The sequence below is a fragment of the Ambystoma mexicanum genome, chromosome 1q (genome assembly GCF_040938575.1).
Source record: "Ambystoma mexicanum isolate Mex_15411 chromosome 1q, UKY_AmexF1_1, whole genome shotgun sequence".
Lineage (NCBI taxonomy): Eukaryota > Metazoa > Chordata > Amphibia > Caudata > Ambystomatidae > Ambystoma > Ambystoma mexicanum.
In genome coordinates, this window is record NC_090922.1 from 925997691 (window position 1) to 926018595 (window position 20905).

At 47.4% G+C, this 20905-nt stretch overlaps 1 protein-coding gene across 1 annotated transcript in view; it reads left to right on the forward strand.

Annotated features, from left to right (window-relative positions):
* The window catches only part of DPH5 (diphthamide biosynthesis 5), an 843469-nt gene that overhangs the window by 667646 nt on the left and 154918 nt on the right, over positions 1 to 20905 (forward strand). The window contains exon 6 of the mRNA XM_069641565.1: positions 13503 to 13606. Within this exon, the coding sequence (XP_069497666.1) occupies positions 13503 to 13606 (104 nt within the window). The remainder of the gene's footprint in view (positions 1 to 13502; positions 13607 to 20905) is intronic.

Genomic DNA, 20905 nt, shown 5'->3' on the forward strand with positions numbered 1-20905 from the left:
TGCCTGATAGCTTTCTTTATTTCGTCTCCTGTGATCGAGGCTTCGAAGATCTCATCAATGGCTCCTGCGGGTGCTGTCCCTGCCCTGCTGGTATAAGGTTTCGTAAAAGGAGGCAAATGCCTCCTGAATCCCCTGTGCTGTGTCCGTGTTATTGCTATCTGATCCCTCTATTTCACCGACCCATCTCTCGGGTCGTTGTTTACGTAGCTGTGCCGCTAGAAGGGCGTCGGCCTTGTCCCCTTTTTCATAAAATGTTTGTTTTAGGAAATGCAATTTCCGGACTATCTTTCCCTCTTCAAGTAACTTCAGTTCCTTTCTTAAGTCTTAGGCTTCCATGAGGTATTTCTGTCTCTCTTTCTATGAGTGCCCCTTCCCTGATGAGGATACCCCTCCAAGTGACCTTGGCCGCATCCCATACTGTTCCCTTCTTCACCTCCCCTGTGTCATTCACAATGAAGAATTGTTTAATTTTGTTTTCCATTTCCTCCCCAAAGATCAGGTTCTTCCATTGCGAATCATTGCACCTCCATTTCGAGTTTTTGGGGCTTAGACCTTCCCAGAATATGTCAGCTGATACCATGTCGTGGTCTGACCACAAAATCGGGTGAAGGTGAGAACTCTCTAACACTGCGAGCAGTTCTCTTGAGATATATAGGTAGTCAATTCTCGTGAGAATGCCATATGGGGTATAGTAGAAAATGAAACTCCTTTCCTGTGGATGAAGATACCTCCAGCTATCCCTTAAACCATACAGTTCCATGGCCGTATTAAATTCTGCTCCCCATTGGCCCTGAGATTCGTGATTAACGTCATCCCTGGTCTGTCTATCGGGGGTGACGTTCATCCATGCATTAAAGTCTCCTCCAAGTATAAGGCGTCCCTGTGCCATCCCGATTATTTTCTCTGTGGTCCTTTGCAAGAATCTCCTTTGACCTTGGTTAGGTGCATAGACTGTTGCAAAGGTGATCTTTGTGCTTTGAGGTTGGCCTGATATCAGTAATGCTCTCCCTTCAGTGTCTTCCCATGTTTTCGTGACCTCCATACGTATCCCCTTCCGTATCAAGATGCCCACCCCCGCCGCCTTGAGGATCCCAGAGCTGGACCCTCCATGTTGTCGTCACTAAGCGATTCCGAGCCACCAGCAAGGTCCTTGTTCCGGACCCCTGCACTTTACACCACAATGTCAGGTGCCCCCTGTATTCCCGTGTCAGTTATACATCTCTTAACTATAACACTTCAAAAGATGTTCAACATTTTTCAACTTTGCCAGGTTACCTATGGTGCGTAGGACATTTCTCTACTCACCACTGGTGACTCCCTAGTGAGTTCACCTATGTGAGTGCCTCCTTGCACCGACGCGTCTTCGTTTTTTCCTGTATCTTCATGTTGCGTTGGGTGAGGACACATTGAATTTGATGAATTTTCTCGATCCCGGTATCCTCCTTCTCTTTGGTCCCTTCACTCGCCATCTCCTGTCTCCTCCGACTTCTGTTTGACTTTCTAGGTTGTGTTCTTCACCTCCTTGTAGTTCCCGTATGGAGTTGATGATCTGTTACGAGCATGTATTTCTGTCCATCTAGCTCGAATGTGATTGAGAAAGGGAAACCCCATCTGTAGCATGCTCCCTTTTCTCTGTTATTTGGTCAGTGGCAGGCACAGTCGCTGCTTAGCGAGGGTGAGGGATGACAAATCCTGGAATATGGCAATGCATGCTGTGCCCAGCATTACTGCTCCTTTCGTTTTGGCCTTTTCAAGGATTTTGAGCCTGTCGGGGTAATTGTGGAAGCTTACTAAAACATTCTTGGGCCTCCAGCCGGTCCACTGGCTCTGTGGAGCCTTTCAATCTTTGTAACATCAATTGAGTCATGATCAAAGAGCTGTTTTAGGATTTGGTGAATCACATTTTTGAGTCCTCCTTTCGTCTCCCTCTTTCTCTGGAATTCCGAAAAAACTGAGTTTGTCCTCCATTCTCGATTTTCGAAATCGTCCATCTTTAGGGTTATGTCTGCTTCCCTGTTCTATTTCACTTAGCCAGAATTCAATTTGCGTTAACATGGTATCGAGGGAGGACTGGTTGTGTTTCACTTCCGGGAGTCTCTTATGCATTTTGTCAATTTTGATGTTGATCTTGTCCACTTTGCTGCCTATGTTCGCCCACATTCCTTTTATTTCGTTTAGTAGTGAGGCAACGTACGCTTTGGTGGCCATTGAGTCCTGACTCCCTGCTGCCATTGCTGTATTTTCGTAGAAGTCACTGTTGTCTTTTCTGCTAGCCTGTTTCTGTGTTCCATAAATCAGTGCTTCTGCCTCTAGCAACTCAGAAGCATTCCGATATCTGGGCATTCTTTTCTGTACTCTGCGTTTGGAAGTGCAGCTCGAGAGGTTGCTAGGGGTGTCAGGATGTTGCCACCAAAGGGGGCTCTTAATGCAGGATTCAGGATGTGCGTGACCTCTTGGTGTTGGCGGTAGCCTACCAGTGGTTGTGGGGGCAATCTTTGGCTGATGGGTCACAAAGCTGGTCGCCTCGGGGTGCTGTATTTTGTCTTGGATGTCCGAGGCAGGCGGGCACACGCCCCAAAATCGGTGGACACGCACCTATGACACTCTGCTTGTGCACTTCAGAGGATCACTGTGCTTCCTTACTTGATCAGCAGGTGCTTCTTTTCTCACTGCGGGGTCGCTTTCTTGTTGTGACCTTTGAAAATTAAAGTGGTTGAAGGACCTGTGGTCCATAGCCTGGTTTCACCTCGACTCCCCAAGGTGCCTCTTCTTGGTATACCTTGATGTGTCACAATGCAGGGGGGGAGCTGTGTTTTGGATCTGCTGACGTATGTGTAAGGATCTGGTCTTATCCTGCATCCTAATGGAATCTGGAGTGAGTGTCATGATTGACAATGGAATGTTACTGGTTAGAATGTTTGTGTGACCTTGATGTCAGAGTCATTTTGCTAAAACACAGAACTCCACAGTATGTATCCTGTTTTCTGGACCCGGTATCCTTGTGCACACTTTTGTACTTCAGGGGGGGTAGAGACCAGGCCTCCTGCTTGTTGACTAGCCTCTTCTGTGCTTCCTGTTGATGCAAGTGTGCCTGGTCTACAAGGCGGGCAAACGCCCCTTGAAAGTGGGCCCACACCTCTCATTCTGCGCTTGGGTTTTCTCTACAGTGTTCAGTTGTCCTTCTAGGGTCTCATGTGTTGTTCGGTCTTAGGCGCTCTGCGTTGATGATGCAGTGATGATGTGTTTGGTTGAATGCGAGCTCTGCTCCCCACCACTGCCATGTAGTGGCTCTGGCAGCTGCCATCTATGTCTGGTGGTGTGAGGAGGGTGCTATCTATCGGCACGGCCGCTTCGCTGTGTAGTGAAGCTATTGGGCCGGTTGCCCCTTTCTTGTGGACCCTGCACTGGCACCTGGTCTTCTGGTGCGTACACCCTAGAGGTACCCGTCAGGCCCGGTCTCGCCACGCCCCGGGGGGTGGGGGGGACGTTCCTGGTCCTCTGGGTGAGTCCTCTGCTGAGTAGAGTGGTGCACCTCTCTCCAGCGGGGTGTCACTGCAGTGTTCGGTGTGCCTAGGGAGTGGCGTTTGGAGGGTGCGTGCCTCTCTTGCTCTGGGGCAATCTCACTGATCTTTGTTCATGGGCGATTCAAGCACTGTGCTGCTGCCCAATGTGGAGGGGCACTGCAGTGAGGTCCGAAGGAGGCAATTGCCTGCCACGTGTCTGGGGGGAGGGGCAGGAATCAGTCGTCCACTGCCCCTGGTCGCTGTCCAAGCACAGGTCACCTCCCAGGCTCACCACTCCCTCAAGCGGGCTGGTGCCTCCCCCCACCCGCGGGGCGTGTAGCCGCCACTGTGCCTTTGGCATTCTTTGGGGGTCTATGCCTGCCTTCTGCATGCACCAGAGTTCTGCGCTCGGCAGTCAGGCCGCTGCGACATGAGCCCGCGTTGTGAGGAAAGGTCTTGGCTGTCTCAAGGCACCGCGGTTTTCGGTTCCGCATTCAACACCACCGCAGGAGGTGGGTCGCTGTCATTGCACGGATGATGATGGCCCGCTTGCACTCGAGGACCCCTGTCCATGGGCAACCCCGTCCATTTCACTTCTCAGCCGTCCCTCCCAGGATGCGGCCGGATGACGCTTCGCACTCTGCTTTCCCTTTCGGACGCCTTGTCAGTTTTGGGGGTGTATCTCTGCGATTTCCTCATCGATTTTGGCTGGATTTTCACTTGTGTGCTCCACTGGTTCACCGTCCTGCTGGGCGCTGTAGTACTCTCTAATTGGGGGCAAATGGGGACACCTTTGCCAATTTGAGGGGTCAGGGACACGGAGGAGCTCTATCTCGTGTCCTCCATCTGTGCGTCCCCCGGTGGTCTCTGTTTGTCTAGGTTTTAATGAAGGTGAGGGGAGCACGTTGGGGGCCACAATCCCACCAACTTTGCCACATATTTCTACATGGAAGGGATTCCCGCTACTGTCCCTCTCTGTCTACAGTCACTGATTTACCATGGACTTCCACGTATGTCTTTCCTCCCAGATTGGCCCAATTGCAGATTCCTGTGTCTATCATCTAAATCTACCTATTCACATCATCCCCTTTTCTCTCTGACCTCCATGTTCCAGTTATCTGCTACTATCTGAACTTGCTTAGTTTCCGGCAATCTCCTCCATCTACCTTACTCTCTGCATCTAATAGACCACCGGGTGATAAGCGGATCTGATTGCACCTTCAGTCTTTTTCATACTCTCCAGTGGCTCTATGTACGGGCCAAGATCTCATTCAAGGTCATCTGTCTTGTTCATTTAGCCTTTTGTGGCATGTGCCCTTCCTTTCTTCTTGAGACATGAGGTTATTTCCTACCTCCTCTTTGTATACTGTGGAGGATCAGAAGGAGGACGCAGATGTAGTCAAGACATTTTTACCAAATAGTTTATTGAAAATAAAATGTCTAGCTTTCCCTATGTCTGTGGGGTGTTGCCGACCTGTTTTACTAAGGTGCTGGTCAGAGTGAATGTCCAAAACAAGTCCGTCCACTGTCCAATCTAACCTATCTGACCTTACCACTAATATGAGTATCTGAGGCCAGGAGGAGGACTCCCTTCTCCTGGGTGCTGTGTTCCTTTACACAGGTTTCTTGATTATAGTGTTCTACTAAATAGACCATGAGCAAATAGTCTCTGCTTATCCTTTGGACTATGTTCTGCTGTTCTTTTAGGGGACTGTCAACTTGCTTGTTCTCTTTCTTAGAAATTATCTTTGTTTTGCTCAAGTTACTCTTTCTTGTAGGACTCAAGACCCCCTTGTATATGGTTCTTCTATCTGGAATGTTGGTTGCCCCACTTCCAAGTATAGTTCACCTCTTCCTGGGGTGCTGTTTCATGTATGATATTTTTCTTCCTGACATCATGGGGCTAGACTCTCCAAATGTCTCTTTGGTTTCTTATCTTCTGGATATGGGTTGACCTTTCTCTTTTCCCGAGCCAATGAGATTGCAACTCTATTTCTCTCCCACTCTGTTGTGTGTGTTTTTTATTTATGTCTTTAATATAGTTTGGATTCATCTGCTCATTTTCAATTCTTTTCCCATTAGTACTGGGACTAGTTTTGTTTAACTTATACTGAGTCCCTTTTACCTTTCCAGTATTCCTGTTCCGTGTATTACCTTCTGTTTTCAGGGCTAACATTGTCAGTACCTGTAGGACGTTGGACTCTCTCTCGTCTTCTTGGTAACTCTGCAGTTCACTTTCCGCAAATTCTGTTTCATATGCGTCCCGCTCTCGCCTTGTGGATAGAACTGTTGCCAGGGCTCACTTCGGGAGTTGCTTCCTCCCACTGGTGTCGGCCTTGTTGTGCGGGCCCGCTGCCCACCATGATTGCTGTGTGATCACGCCTCCACTGAACTTGCAGTTCCAACTTGTTTGGATTTCCTCTGTTCTCACAAGCCAGTCTCCCAGCATTTCTCGTTCTGCGCTGGTGCTGCTCTGGTTTACAGGGGCTCTGCATTCTTAGACAGCTCTGCCTCCTTCCGCTCTTTTACGTACAGGGGGCTTCCCCTGGTATTCTACGCTTTACACCCTCCCTCAGCTTTCTGCCTCCTCTCGCTGGTTCTTTGGTTTGTCATCCCTTTTCAACATCCTCGGCACAGTTCATTGGACAACCTGATTTAAAGGCATATCCTCCGTTTCTTGTTGTTGATAATATAGGTTTGCTTTATCTCCATGAAACTGATAATGTTCTGGTGTATTAGGTAAGTCCATATAAGCCATCACTCGGAGGGCATCGGGGAGTCTGTGTCCCCAAAGGGGAGACTCTCCAGGTGAGATCTCACTTGCCTCGACCCCTAGGTAGGGTGTTGCAAAGCGGGCTCACCTCCGTAGCCTCACAGGAGGGCTCCCACTGGGGAAGAAGTGATACATTCCCTCAATTCAACACAGTACCGACCCTTCACTATCCTTGTTGTAGGGGCCCCTTCCTCCTGCTGTTGGCACTCCCTGCTCCTATTTGGGCTATCCGTCATTACTTCAATGTTTTGCAAAGTCTTAAAAGTGTGTCCCTATAAGAACACTCTCCATTTACTCATGTCTCTAGTCTCAGTGCCTAGAAGCCATTCCCACAATATTCAAAAGGCAGTTAAATCATGCTGGCTCACTGTCTTTAGCAAAATCTTCAAATACACTCACTCTTATTTACTATGTGATCATAGATTAGTTTTTTCGTACTTTCATTTGAAGATAAGGCAAACATCTCAACACAGATATTTTGAAGAACATGTCGAAAGGAAGTAAAATGCAGTACAGATTATTAATGTGAGCTACATTGAAGAATTGACATGGGAAATCATAGACAAAAAGTTGACCACAGACTTTGCAAAGCTTGATCACAAAGTGTTCCACTTCCTGGAATCATGCAGTCAGCAATCTTTCTTCCAGACGACATAAGCCATGTAAACATCATTCATGCGGATTGTGGTTTGTCTGCCAGGAGATTACTTTGGGAAATGAATCTGTGTGCCTCAGGTGCAAAATTGTATCCTATGGTGCATAGTTCTCGGTATTCGGTGTATGTACAACCAGCCATGCCTTCGTCGCCTTCAATTTCTCCACAAGATCCAACTATGTCGTCCACCAAGTCTGGTTAATATCACATGTCCCTGATGAACTGGAAAATGTTTTGCCATACAGATTAAAAGGTTCCAGTGCAGTTGGGAGGACAGGGGGAAGGGATTACTAGTAAATAGCTGTGGAGTGGGACGTCTAAGTTAATGCAACATGTGTGCAAACTGGCACAGGTGCTCTATTAAAGGGAAATGCTATATGATGTCGTTTCCTTTAAATTTCAGTAGCCTGTTTGTAGCTTTAGATATTTAGTAATTTTAGACATACAATGAAAGGTGCTTATTAACATATTACTGCATACTGTTTGGAGGTAGACCTGTGCCCAGCACACTGCAGATAAGATAGTTGTGTGCGCGCAGCGCCCATTGGAAAACCTTCCTTAGTTTCGTGGCACGCTGAACCCGCGGTGGAACTGGGCAGTCACGTGCCAGCGCTGCATGCTTTCACTGCACTAGCCGCAATTGGCGATGACAGCATGGCATTGCGCCCTACTGCTGACACTTTAAAAAAAGCCCAGCTCCTAATTTGAGGCTGTCTAGATAGCAGCCTTCTATTTCTTGCAGTGGCCCTTTTGATGGCATCGCCCCGTACCTTGCAATGCCTTGTAATTTCGTTGCCTTTTCGCCAACGTTAGCATTAAAACCAGATGATCTTTGAAATGATACGCCCCTTCTGGTTTCCCCTTCTCCGCTATGCTGCAGCCGAAGGGCCGAGCTCGTCTGTTTAGGAATTCGAAGTGCGTGCCAAATGCCCTCTAGAACATACATGCAGGCCAGTGAGACTGACATGATTTCAAGCTGGGTTCAAAGCCCCGCTCACTGGTGTTCCGCGAAAGGTGCAACCACATAGGCTGCGTCACACCGGTCTCTCGAGGATAGCTCAGGGGCAACACGCACAAGACGACGCGGAGCAACCTCAGGGTATTAAGCGCGTTATAAATAACCAATTACACTTACCCCGATGGTCACTCACCCGACAGAATGCCATGTTAAGTATTTATTATATTTTTCTTCCATTTTGTTTGTGTTTTGTGTATAGCGCTAAAAGCCACCCGTCGTCGCTTTAGAACGATATATGTTAAAAGGAAGGAGGAAAGAGAAGAGGGCTAGCAATGTGATAAGGAACGTCCAAATCCAACGCGTGGCAGGGAATATATGATTGAACTTCTGCTCAGTATCTTGAAGCGACGATGAGTTCCCTGTACAGATCTACTTCCTGTGAATGCGTATTTCGGTTGCTGCAATGGTACGATGCCATTGCCAACAAGTTATGAGAAGACGACATTCGTGGTTTGATTTAGGGGTAGAACTCTGCAGATGGAAGGTTGCTTGACCATACACGGCTTTTTGGAGTCTAGCAAAGGGTCTTGAAGTCAGTTTGTTTCTTTGGAGGCCAGTGGAACTATTGCAATGCCTAAGTGATTTTCAAATGCTCTTGTACAGTCGACTCCTGTTATTGGGTGCCTGGTGTTGGTGCATAGATTTGGAATAAAGGTGTTTTAATAGAGACAGAGGGCGCGGCGGGTGTGAAACCGGAAGTGTTGATGGCGCAGGCCTGAAGTAAATGCCTCCTGTCTGCCGCTCTGATTCTAGGTGGTTTGTGGCAATGGCACTGGGGTGTATGTTTATCCAGAGATAAAGAACCAAGATATCTTAGCTGACAGCACTGGGAGATCTGGCGAACCACTGTTCTGGGGTCAGGTAATGGGGCTAAAGATGTCGCGCACCTGGCAGAGAGCTGAAAGTGGGTCTGTGCTGGTTAAAGTGCGGATGGTGGTCTTAGCAAGCGAAAGGCTGCTGTGTGCATGACCGACCATGCATCTTGTGTAAAGCGGATATGATATTGCCAGGGTAGTACATTGGTTTGGAGCAGCGGTATTCAAACTGTGGGGCACGCCCCCACAGGGGGGTGCGGCCGCAACCCCTTGGGGCCATCAGAGCCAGAAGGAAATGTAAAATTAAAAAAAAAACATTTTATTTTTTTATTTTTTTTTAGATTGGAAGAAATGGGCCGCGGCGGCTCACGTGGTCGGGCTGAAGCATGAAACTGTCTTGGGCACCAATGAAAAAGTGTCCCGCAGTTGTAGATGGATAGTCATTCCTTTAGTCACATACTGTTTAAATAGTACCCAAGGGGGTGCTTTGTGTTAAAAATGTAAGTAATTGTGATATTTAGAGAATATTTATTCTGCAACAATGGTCAAAATTACTAACTGCATAGCGAAGTAACTCATAAAACTGGCCCACATTGTCCAAAAAGGTGGCCCATTTTGACTGGCCCACACTAGCATTTTGCTTTTTTGGTACAGGCATTGCCTTGTTGCCCTATAGGCCAGTCCGAGCCTGGCTGCTCATCCATAATGGCGAGGGGGCGCCCATCCAGTGGCCCCCTCACCCATTATGAATTAGCTCAGGAGCCAGCACAGTGAAACAATGAGCACTCCCTCAGCTGCTTTTTCCAGCTGAGGGAGAGCTTCTGGGCTGGCTGAACTGTCAAAGGGAAACAGTATTTCCCTTTGACAGTTCAGTTCCCCAGCCGCACATGCTCACTGAGCCATGCAAGGCTGGGGCATTTTGCTTTGCCAGCATTGCCTAGCTCATTGGAAATGCTGGCTGGGGCAATGCATGTCTGTATGTGCGAGGGGGAGCACCTGCGCCTCCTCGCACATGCGGACAGAGCAGCCTGGAGCAGGGCGTTTCAGCACCCACATGCAGGCCAATGCAGAAGGTATGTTTATGTTCATTTTTTTAATATTTAAACGTGTATGGATGCTTGCATACATCATTGTGAAATTGGAAGGAAAAAAATTGCATATTGCAAATAAACTAACTGGAGCGCACCATCTAGGATACTTGGTATTTGTCTTCATTCAGTATTGAGTCATTGGTCAACCTCAATGCAAACAAGTATCAAACTTGTGCAGCCCCATCACAACATAAAACCAATTTTTAAGGAAACTCGCCATCAGTTGTTTTAAGGCTGCATTTAACAGTATTATATGGATGTGTGTATGCTTGTATTATGAGTGAGTTTATGGTGATGGGTGCTCGTGTGTGTGTGTGTGTATGCTTGTATTATGAGTGAGTGTATGGTGGTGGGTCTGTGTGTGTGTGTTAGTTTGTTTTGGTCCATGGAGCTAATTTTGGCAAGTGGTGGATTGAGCGGGAAAGGAGGGTTGTTCAACAAAGGCATTTTAAAAATGCCTAAATGCCTTTGTTGCACAATCCCCCTACTCACCTGCCAAAATCAGCTCTCCTTCTGAGGTCCTGTGGAGCCCAGGGGACAGGGATGGTATTTTTTTTTACTGGATTTCTATCATAGATGTCCAGTCACAAATACCATGCTTCCCCCTTGGCACCCCATCGCCTTGCATACACACATAATCATGTTGATTGTGGTAAGTCCAGTGGGGGCCCGGGGGACAGGGATGGTATCTTTTTACTGGATTTCTATCATAGATGTCCAGTAAAAAAAAATGTCATGCCTGCCCCCCTGGTCCCCCAGCACTAATTGCAAACCGTTTGGCTATTTACCTATTTTTCTTTAAAGTATGCTCTATAATGCAACATTTTAAACCATTATTTAAAAAAAAAAAATCACAGGGAACCCCCGAAACCTTCCTTGATTGGTTCCGGCTCCCTCACTGTGCTCGGTCGCTATGGCATTTTTGGGGGAAATAATAATTATGCCCCTCCAATTAAAAAATTCACCAGATGCCACTGGCCCTCGGACTGTGTTGGGAACGGGATGGTGGGAACCAAGGGACTGTGGTGGGAGGAGGATGGGCAGGAACCATGGGATAGTGGTGGGAGCAGGGTGGGGTGAGCCCAGGGTGTGTGATGGGTGGGGAGAGCTCAGAGACTGGGTAGGATTGGGATGAGGGAGCCCAGCGACTGTGATGGGAGCAGGTGGGGGAGTCCAGGGACTATACTGAGAGTAGGGTGCGGTGACGGCACGCAATACATACTGTCCATTTGGCATTTTTGTCAGGGCCCGGCCTGCCCAAATGTTGCTCAGGGGGGGCCCATGCCAAAGAAATTGAAGACCACTGGTTTGGAGGGATTGGAAAGCTAGTTATGGAGGTTCTTAAGGGGTCCTGTTGTTGTAGGATGATTGGTTAGACTTATCCAGGAAGGATTCTGTCTGCCGTTGAGAAGACAGAGGTACTGTGCTGCCAGTACTTGTTGGCATGGCAGAGATTTTGCTGTTCTCGAATGCATTTTTTGGCTGTAGTTGTGTTTTTATTCGTCCAGGTGGTCCTGTATGCTTAGGCGTTTCTCATTGAAGGATGGGGTTAGTGTGGTGCCACTGGCAAAAGGGTTTTTGAATTGTTGAATGATTTTGAACATATACTTCTGGGGACATTGTGCAGATCCAGGCTATGTATGTAATGGGCTTTTTTTACCTTTACCTTTTCTGCCCTATATATCCAAAGCTTTAGGTAGTTCTCTGGCTTTACATAGTTGGATTGGGGGTGAACTATCTTGCCTGCTTTCCCTGGGAACATGTGAAGGGCTCCCTTGGAGCCAGCACATCACGAGTTTGTGAAATCCATTCCTGGAAGCACTGTGGACGAGTTTGTTGGGTGTTTCTGTGGTACTTTTGGTCGGAGATGTATCTGGGAGGATATGGGCAATGGAGTAAAAGGGTGGTTGTCAAAAGCATGGAGACTGGTGATGTCACTGCATCTAATAAATACAAATATACAAATATTTGTGCTACTGCAATCCAGAGTGTTTGCTTGTTTGGCTGTGTGGGTGGGTCATCTCATTAATTGTTTAGGATGAATAGCGTTCAGGTTCCCTGATGGGATTCGGAAGACGGGATCCATTTTCCTTCAGCCAAAGGCTGAGATCTTCCCCTATAGTAAGATGTTGGCAGTGGACATCGAGGTTGGCTACTGCATTTGGGATGTCTGCCAGCCCAGGATGAGGAGGCAGTATAGCTCAAGGCACTCTGGAGTTTATGCATAGTCTTCGACGGGAGACCTGTGTGGATGCCACTACGGTCGTTGAGCCGTGATGCAACTGCAGAAGTGACGTGCAAAATTTCTTTTGTCTGCTGATTTTTTTAAAACCGTCTTTAAACTCCTCTCAGCAGCAAAATGTGAGGGACAAGCATACATCCCATGGTTAATCCTTCCGACTGGCCACTTCTCTCAAATTAATATCCCCATTCCCAAACTCACACTATGTTTTTTAAATAATTAATATTTGTTTGGTGGATTTAATTGCAATGACTGGTCGCCCCTGTGAAACATGCGCAGTCAAGATTCTGCATTGAAATTACTGGGTAACCTTTGAGGCAGGACAGGAAAAGGGACAATTGGCTTCAGCCGCCTCACGTGGTTGAAAGCTGCTTTTCACACTGTGCTTACTTGTAGGAGGAATGGTAGGTCTGTGTTGAAGGGGACTTCAATAGGTGGGATGGTGGGAATCTAGAGCAGGTGGCAGTCGCGTGTCTAAAGTAAGACATTGTTTTTATAGTCCATAGTTATTCCATGGCTTATTACTGGGCACATATGTTAAAAATTGGAGTCTGCCAGTGAAACGGTGCAAATCAGCAACTTCTGCTTGTTCTTTGGAGCTGCGTCGAAAATAGGACAAGTTATTTTTCTAGCACGTGCTGCTCATTTGCTTTTCTCACCACATAACTCAGTTTGTTTGCTATTGACTGGATAAATCAGGAAAGGTGATAAGGCAATAAGGCCGGTCTCTCGGACGTAGCATGTTTTATGATCTGTGTTATCTGGACATAGCAAGGGATCAGGGTGGTGGGACTGGGTGACGCGCTGGCAGATGTTGAAGTCCCCTTTTCAGAGCAAGAAATGAGTCTACTTCCCTGGGAATAGGCATAGACTGGGACTGAGAACAAAGTCTGTCGAAGGGTCATGGGGGTGCCAATCTTGATATGCCTTTTGGTGTGCCACCTACAGAACAGTTCAATAGACATTGGGCCTCATTACGAGTGTGCTAGTCTAATTTAAAAAAATTCTGGTAATACCGGATCCAGCATTTTTACCAGACCTGCTGAGGGTTCAGGTCCCGACTGGCAAAAAGTTGTCGAAATCACTGGCACTGCTCGTGCCAGTGATTGCGGCAATCCCATTCCATAGAATCCTTTTGAAACTTGCTGCTTTTGCTGGCACTGCTAATGGAATGGTAAGGTGTGTTTGCCGGGAATCTGCCAATATTACAGGCGGGTTACCGGCAAATCCGTAATGACCCCCATTGTGTCTGACTTTGCCTAAATCGAGGGCTGTACAAAAGAATCCGGCTTGTAGAGCCTTAGAAAAGGCCACTCGTCCTGCCTTGTAAAAACGCAGATAGAAATGGGACTCTGACCAATTAGCTTCTTTAAAAAGGGCAATGATATTCTTTTGTGACTTTCAGAGGGAGGAAGATCTTTGAGCCTCCGAGGTACATGAGTGTGAACCAAGCAGCAGAGCAACTTCTGGAGATTGTTCAAAACAGAAGAGATCGAGGAGAAACGCTCGGTAAGTGATGTGCTTTTTTTTAATAGATGTATGTGTTTTTTTCTGAGCTGGGCTCCAGATCCCATTGCTATGTTCGACTGCAGGTGTGTTGGCTTTCTGTGTGCACGACATTTATTTTTAATTTCACTGCATTCCAAACATACAGTATGTTACAGCATCTATGTAATCATTAGAAGATTTCCAAACAAACAGTGTGAACTCGCATGATATTTTAATGTAGGTCCCTTGGGGTATGCTGTGTGGGAGCAGTGGTGGAGCAATGTAGGCGAGTGGTAGGAAGCCAGCTTGCCACTGCTTAGGAAGGAACAATGTGTTAGCCAAACAAACAGCAACACAGGAATGGGGAAAACGTGTTCACATTTGAAGGTGTTTAAAAGGGAAATGCAAATTTGCTATAAAAAAAGTCTTTTTATGTCACCACTGTTTTGGACATCCAGTAAACAGGTTCGTAATACAGTTTCTGAACAGCTTTAATAGCCCCCATCCAACTATCAACTCACACATTCTCCCCCAAAGCAGTGAACTTTTCAGGCCACATGCCAACGAGAAGCAAAAAAGAAATCACGTCTGAAAAACTACTCCCACCAGCTCTCACTGCCAGCTCCAATGAATCCAACCCTAGCGAGTTAGTTGAGTCATTTAACAACTCCATGGCCAAAGCTCTAGACTTGATCGTCCCTATCAAATTCCATAAAAGTAAACGTGAAGCTCACCTTAATTCTTGGTTCACCCCCCAACTCAAAGAAATGCGCATCCAAAAACGCAAACTCCAAGCTATCTGGAGGCATACTCCTTCTGCTGACAATAAAACCACACTTGCCAACTTTGCCAAAAGATATAAGAAGGAAATAATTCAAACTAAAAAAGACTCATTCAATGATAGAATCAGTAAAGCCAACTCGAATTCCAAAGAGCTCTTCACTATTCTCCGAGAATTGGAAAATCCAATTGCCCCTACAGACAATGTCCCCAAGGACAAATCTTGGTGCACCAGCATCCAAAATGCCCTAGCAAACAAAATCACAACCCTTCAATCTAAAATTGCTAAGAAAAAAGCCTCCTTGAGTCCTAGTGGAACTCATACCACCCCACTGAAAGAGATACCGAGCACATCCACCCAAAGCAACTGTAAACCCTTCAGGTTTACTAACATCTCCATATTGGAAACTGAAAAGGTCATTTTATCCCTTAAACCATCAAACTGCCAAGACGACAGCTGCCCTGCGCAAATCATCAAGGATGCTGCCAGAGATTTAGCACCCTTCATCTCGAAACGTATCAATGCCTCCTTAAAATACGAGTACTGTACCTACTAACCTTAAAGAATCTTGGGTACTGCCCCTACTCAAAAAACAGACACTTGACCTAGCAATCCCCACTAATTACAGGCCCATTACTACGGTCCCATTTCTCCTTAAAATCATTGATAGAGTAGCCTACCTCCAAATCCAAAACTATTTGGAGACACACCAACTATTAGGTTCACGGCAATCTGGCTTCAGACCACTTCACGGTACCGAAACGGCCCTTATCGACCTCAAGACACAAATCGACGAGTTGAAGGATAAAGCTAGTACAGCTATGCTCCTCCTTCTTGACCTATCAGCGGCCTTTGACCTGGTGGATCATGCAGTATTATGCAACCACTTAGCGTCTGCCGCCCATTTCTCAAGTGAAGCTATAGCATGGGTACAATTCTTCCTAGCTAACCGTACAATGAGAGTGTTCTCCCCTGTAGCGGCAGCGGACCCAATCCATATCACTTGTGGTGTCCCACAAGGCTCATGTGTCTCCCGACAATGTATAATATCTTTACTAAGCCACTCTTCGACAAACTTGACAGATTAGGGGTAACTGTCATGATCTTTGCTTCCAAAAGATCAGGACTTGCCCGACTCCCTTGGAAGCAGACCCATAACCCCGGTTCCGAGTGCCAGCCAGTCCCAATTGGGACCTTTTGGACCCTGTCCTGGCGCCAGTGGCACCAGGCTCATAAAGATGCCCAGTCCCAGCGCTGGAAGCGCCGGGCTCATAATGCTTGGGTGGACTTACCTGCAGCAGACCATGCTGCTTACTTACCTGCCAGTTGAACCCCTGATCCTCTTCTGTTTGGGACTACTTTTCCTGTTGGGTGGGGCAGGAGCCACTCCCTAGGTTCAGAACACTGGAACTCTTCTGGAAAGCAGGAACTCTTTTCTTACCTAGGCGTGGCTGTGGAAGGAGACACCTCAGCACTACAGGAGGCTATTTAAACCACACCCGATGGATGAATCTTGCTTTGCGTTATTCAGCATTCTCTGCAGCAGAACGCTCATTGTGTCTTCTGCTTCTGATCCTGGGCCTAAGAGAACAAAGGCTTACCCTCCTGGAATCCAGTCTTCAGCAGCACCTGTAAAGACAAAGAAAGAACAGGTTAGCACTACGGTCTTCAGTGGCAGCGCATCTCTTACCTGGTCCATCGGCTGTCACCAACGCCTCGCGCTGCATTCCGGCATCTGAAAGACAAAAGCTTACCAGCTCTTCGCACGCTCCGGTGGCCTTCAGCGCTGCATCCCGCATCTGAAAGACAAAAGAAGGTGCGTTTAAAGACATTGGGCAACTTTATTACTCACGTGCCATTACTCCTTCCCACGCCGAATCCAGTGGGTATTCCAGCACCCTTCAGCTTCTCTAAAGCTCCGAACTTGTACCTGCAAGATAAAAGGGACAGTTAGTGCGCATTGTGAAGCAGGCTACAAGCGCTTACTTACATGCTTCCAGGCGCTTCTATTCCTCACGCGGGTTCGATCCTCAACTCTCATCAGCCCGCCATCTGCCATCGCCGGAACCCTGCAAAACAAGAGATATCATTACAAAAGACTTTTAAGACATTTGAAGTGCCCAGAACTTACCGTTCGTGCAGTTAACGACGGACAGCAGTCCTCTGAGGTCAAGAGGCCTGCACCCTTATCCAGTGAAGAAACTGGTTACGGCACCCTGCCCCGAGGCAGAAGGAGAGCTCGGCGTTCACTTACCTAAGGTGAGGGCGTTAACCTTTGGGGTTCTACAGGTGAAGAGAAAGGGAAGAGGAGAGAGGCACCCAATAACTCCAGTTCATTAATCCCATATTTTCTATCTGCAGACATCTTACTCTTCGAGTCAGACATACAGTGCACAGAGGTCCAGCCCAAAGAGCCAACCGTGTGTTACACATCACGTTTGAAGATACGGCATTCACCCAGTCAAGACCGGCGCCTCTGCGGGAATCAGGTGAGCGTTACAGAACGCAAAGCCTACCGCAAAACTCCCACCCAGGCGCTATGGAAACCTCGGATACCGACCAGCTAGCCCAGTTACTTGGGGAACTAAGAGCAGAAGTGCATGCAGCCCGTCAGGAAACGAATGCTCTAAGAAGGGAACTGATTATTTCCAAGGAGCGAACAGACGATCTCGCTAGACAATTGCTACAGTCACAAGCCGGACAAACTCCGTTACCCGCATCAGGGGCAAATCTTCCTTCAACATCCTCTACGAACCCAGTGCAGATCAACCTACCTGGGAATGTACCTCTGGCTCCGCCCGAACGATTTTCTGGTGACCCAAAGAGGTTTGCAGTATTTATTAATCAGTGCCGGTTGCACTTCTTATGCCGGCCAGCAGCCTTTCCAACTGATCAAGCTAAGGTAGCTTTCGTGCTTTCGTACCTTAGTGGCAATGCGGCAGACTGGTCGATCCCTCTAGTTAATCAAGATGATCCGGTTCTCCATGATTTTCAAGCTTTTCAGCTCAGTATGGAAAAACTGTTTGCAAGACATTCACAGGGGCAGGCCTTGGACAATGAGCTCCTTTCATTGCGACAGGGTAATCAAGACCTTTTGGCTTATATTGCGTCTTTCAACAGACTGATAGTGGAAACTCGATGGCCTGAGGACAAAAGGATTAAGCTGTTTTATAGAGGTCTACTTGGAGAGCTCAAAGATGTGTTAGCCCAAGTAGTGAATCCCCCGCAAGACTGTTCGGACTATATTGACTTAGTCGTTCAAATTGACGACAGACTGCAGAACAGGAAGGCTGATCGTTCCAAGTTTGATGCTCGAGTATTTTACCAAACCACCAACTCCTACCAAAGGAGTAGACTCCGGGGAACCCATGCAAATAGGGGGCCTGAAAGGACCACTAACACAAAAGGAGCGGGAAAGGAGAAAACAGCTGCAATTATGCCTCTATTGCGGAAACTCGGGGCACTTTCTTCGAGACTGTCTGGTGAAACCAGCCAAGAAGGCAGTAGGAGCTGCAGTTACCAGGGTCACAAACTCTGAGCAGGGAAACAACCTCGCCCGACAAGAATAGAGGTCCTCTTGCCGAGCGTTAAAACCAGTTCCGTGACCTCGCATTTTGTGATACCTATGGTCCTCATTAGCCCTGAACATCCGGATCGATTACATGCGATTGAAGCTTACGTCGACAGCGGTGCCATCGGCAATTATGTGGATCATGAAATGGTTTTGAGGATGAATCTGACTCTTTGTCCAAAGGCTGTAAAGGACGTCATTACTACGGTGGATGGTACGGAGATAGCCTCCAGACCAGTAACGCATACCACCCAAGAAGTGACGCTGGTAAGTCAAGATGGACACCATGAGAAGATCGTGTTCGATGTGATCAAGGCCCCTCAGTTCCAGATTATTCTAGGAATTCCTTGGTTAGAGAAGCACAATCCTCAGATCGATTGGCGAGCAAGAACGGTTCAGTTTCCAGAATGTGTCTCTACTTGTCACCCTCGACCTGGTGTTGCACTGGCAGCAATTTCCTCGGAGGCTTCCCAGTTACCTCCTGAATACCTAGAATTCCAAGATGTTTTCCGGAAGGATCAGGCTAACTCTCTACCTCCTCATAGGTCTTATGACTGCCAGATAGACCTGATACCTGGATCTACTCCTCCTTGTAGTAGAATTTATGCCCTCACCGAGCCTGAGAATCTTCTCCTCCGACAATACCTGGATCAATACCTAGCGAATGGGTTTATTCGTCCTTCCAAGTCCCCTGCTTCCTCAGCTTTGTTCTTCGTTCCAAAAAAAGAAGGGGACCTTAGAACTTGTATAGATTATCGCTCCCTGAACCAGATCACCGTTAAGAATAGATATCCGTTACCTTTGATCCCTGAACTCCTGGACCAAGTCAGAAAAGCATGCATATATACAAAGCTGGATCTTAGAGGAGCCTACCACTTGGTACGAGTAAAAGAGGGCGATGAATGGAAGACGGCCTTCCGCACCAAGTATGGGCTATTTGAATATCAGGTCATGCCCTTCGGACTTTGCAATTCCCCGGCCGCCTTTCAATATTTTATGAACGATGTCCTCAGAGAGCTCATAGATGTGTGTGTTGTTGTTTACATTGACGACATCCTCGTTTATTCTTCATCGGAAACTGAACATCGGAAACACGTGAAAATGGTCCTCGAGAGATTGCGTCAACACAAACTTTTCGCTAAGTTGGAAAAATGTGTTTTCAACGTGACTGAAGTTGAATTCTTGGGATTCATATTATCACCTAGCGGAGTGCGTATGGATTCAAAGAAGGTCGATGCAATTCTCAAATGGCCATCGCCATCCTCCATAAAAGGTGTTCAAAGCATGTTAGGCTTTGCTAACTTTTACCGCAGGTTTATCCCCGAATTCTCTCGAATAGTCCAGCCCATCACCGCCTTGTTAAAGAAAAACAAACGTTTTGAATGGTCTACCGAGGCGGAACAAGCTTTCCAGAATTTGAAGACTAGATTTATCTCTGCACCGATCTTAAAACATCCTTGCCCAGAACTCCCCTACATCGTTGAAACTAATGCTTCGAGTCTTGCCATGGGGGCAGTTCTATCACAAAAGGACCCAGTAACCAATCAGTTGCATCCCGTGGCATTTTGGTCCCGCAAATTCTCGCCTCCTGAAATCAATTACACTATTACTGATAAGGAACTTCTAGCTATCAAGTCCGCCTTTAAGGCTTGGCGGCATTATCTTCTGGGGGCCAGACACACCGTTACTGTGATTACAGATCACCGAAACCTGCAATATTTGAAAACCGCAAAAGCTCAATCCTCTAGGCAACTCCGTTGGGCACTATTCTTTGCCGAGTTTGACTTCATAATTACCTATCGACCTGGTACAAAAAACGGTAAAGCTGATGCCCTTTCTCGGATGGGAGTGGAAGAACATTTGATCAATCCTAAACCTGTACCTATCATTCCCGAACAAAGAATTCTAGGTGTAATCGCCACACAATCCATAGAGGAAGTTAAGGATAAAGCTAGGCTACTGGTAACTCCAGCAGACATACAGAATTGGCATCTGCAGGGAAAGGACTTTACGGTGAAGGACAACTTATTATATTTCCAAGAACGGTTATACCAGCCCATCACAGATTTACAGAAAAAGGTAATCTCTTGTTATCACGATTCTTTAATGGAAGGACATCCTGGTATGACCAAGACCTCGTGTCACGCCCCCATCCACATCCACAAGCCCCCCTATTGCATCCCGGCAGAATCATTGTACACCACAAGGCATCACACGCACCATTGCACATTCTCGCCTTCAGGTTTGCCGACAGGGGGCTGGCCGAACTCTGCGACGCTGGGGTATGCATCGCTCTCCATTCCTGCATTGGCGGTTGCCGTGGAGACGCCCCATAAGCATTCCGCGTCTCCGCTGCCGACGCTTGGACGTTCTTCCTCCACGCGTCCAATCGCGTGTACGCCAATCACGTGTGTGTGTCACGTGATCACTGGAGCGAACATTCAAAAGTGACGCGCGAACTTCCCTCCATGCTTCACAGCTGATCTTGGTTGGACTACGGACGCTGCTCTTGAATCTCGTATGGATCTGCTTCTTCCTGGTTTTTGACCTCGGCTATTCCCACGGACTGCCTCTTGGATTTCCCTTGTTTGGTACCTTGTCTTGAACTTCTCCCCCTGGACCCGACCTTGGCTTTTCTCCTGGACTGCAATTGGATTATCCTTTGGTTTGAACTCTTTGCATCACGTGCTTTGTTTGCCTCACAGTACCAGGTTTTGCATCAGGTGTTGATTCCGTCCATCAAACGTTTGCCAGGCTTCAACCTTGTCGTCAACCCTGTCGGCCCCTCAGACAGACACCTACATCACATTTCAGACAACCACTCAGGGTAAGCTCCTTATAGTTAAACATTTAGGATTGTGCACAGGGTGTAATTGTTATCTAACCCACGTGTTTGCCTTACAGTGGTCAGGGGAAACATCTTCCGGCATTTCCTGGTTCTGGTTGACGACATCCAACACCTGTGGTC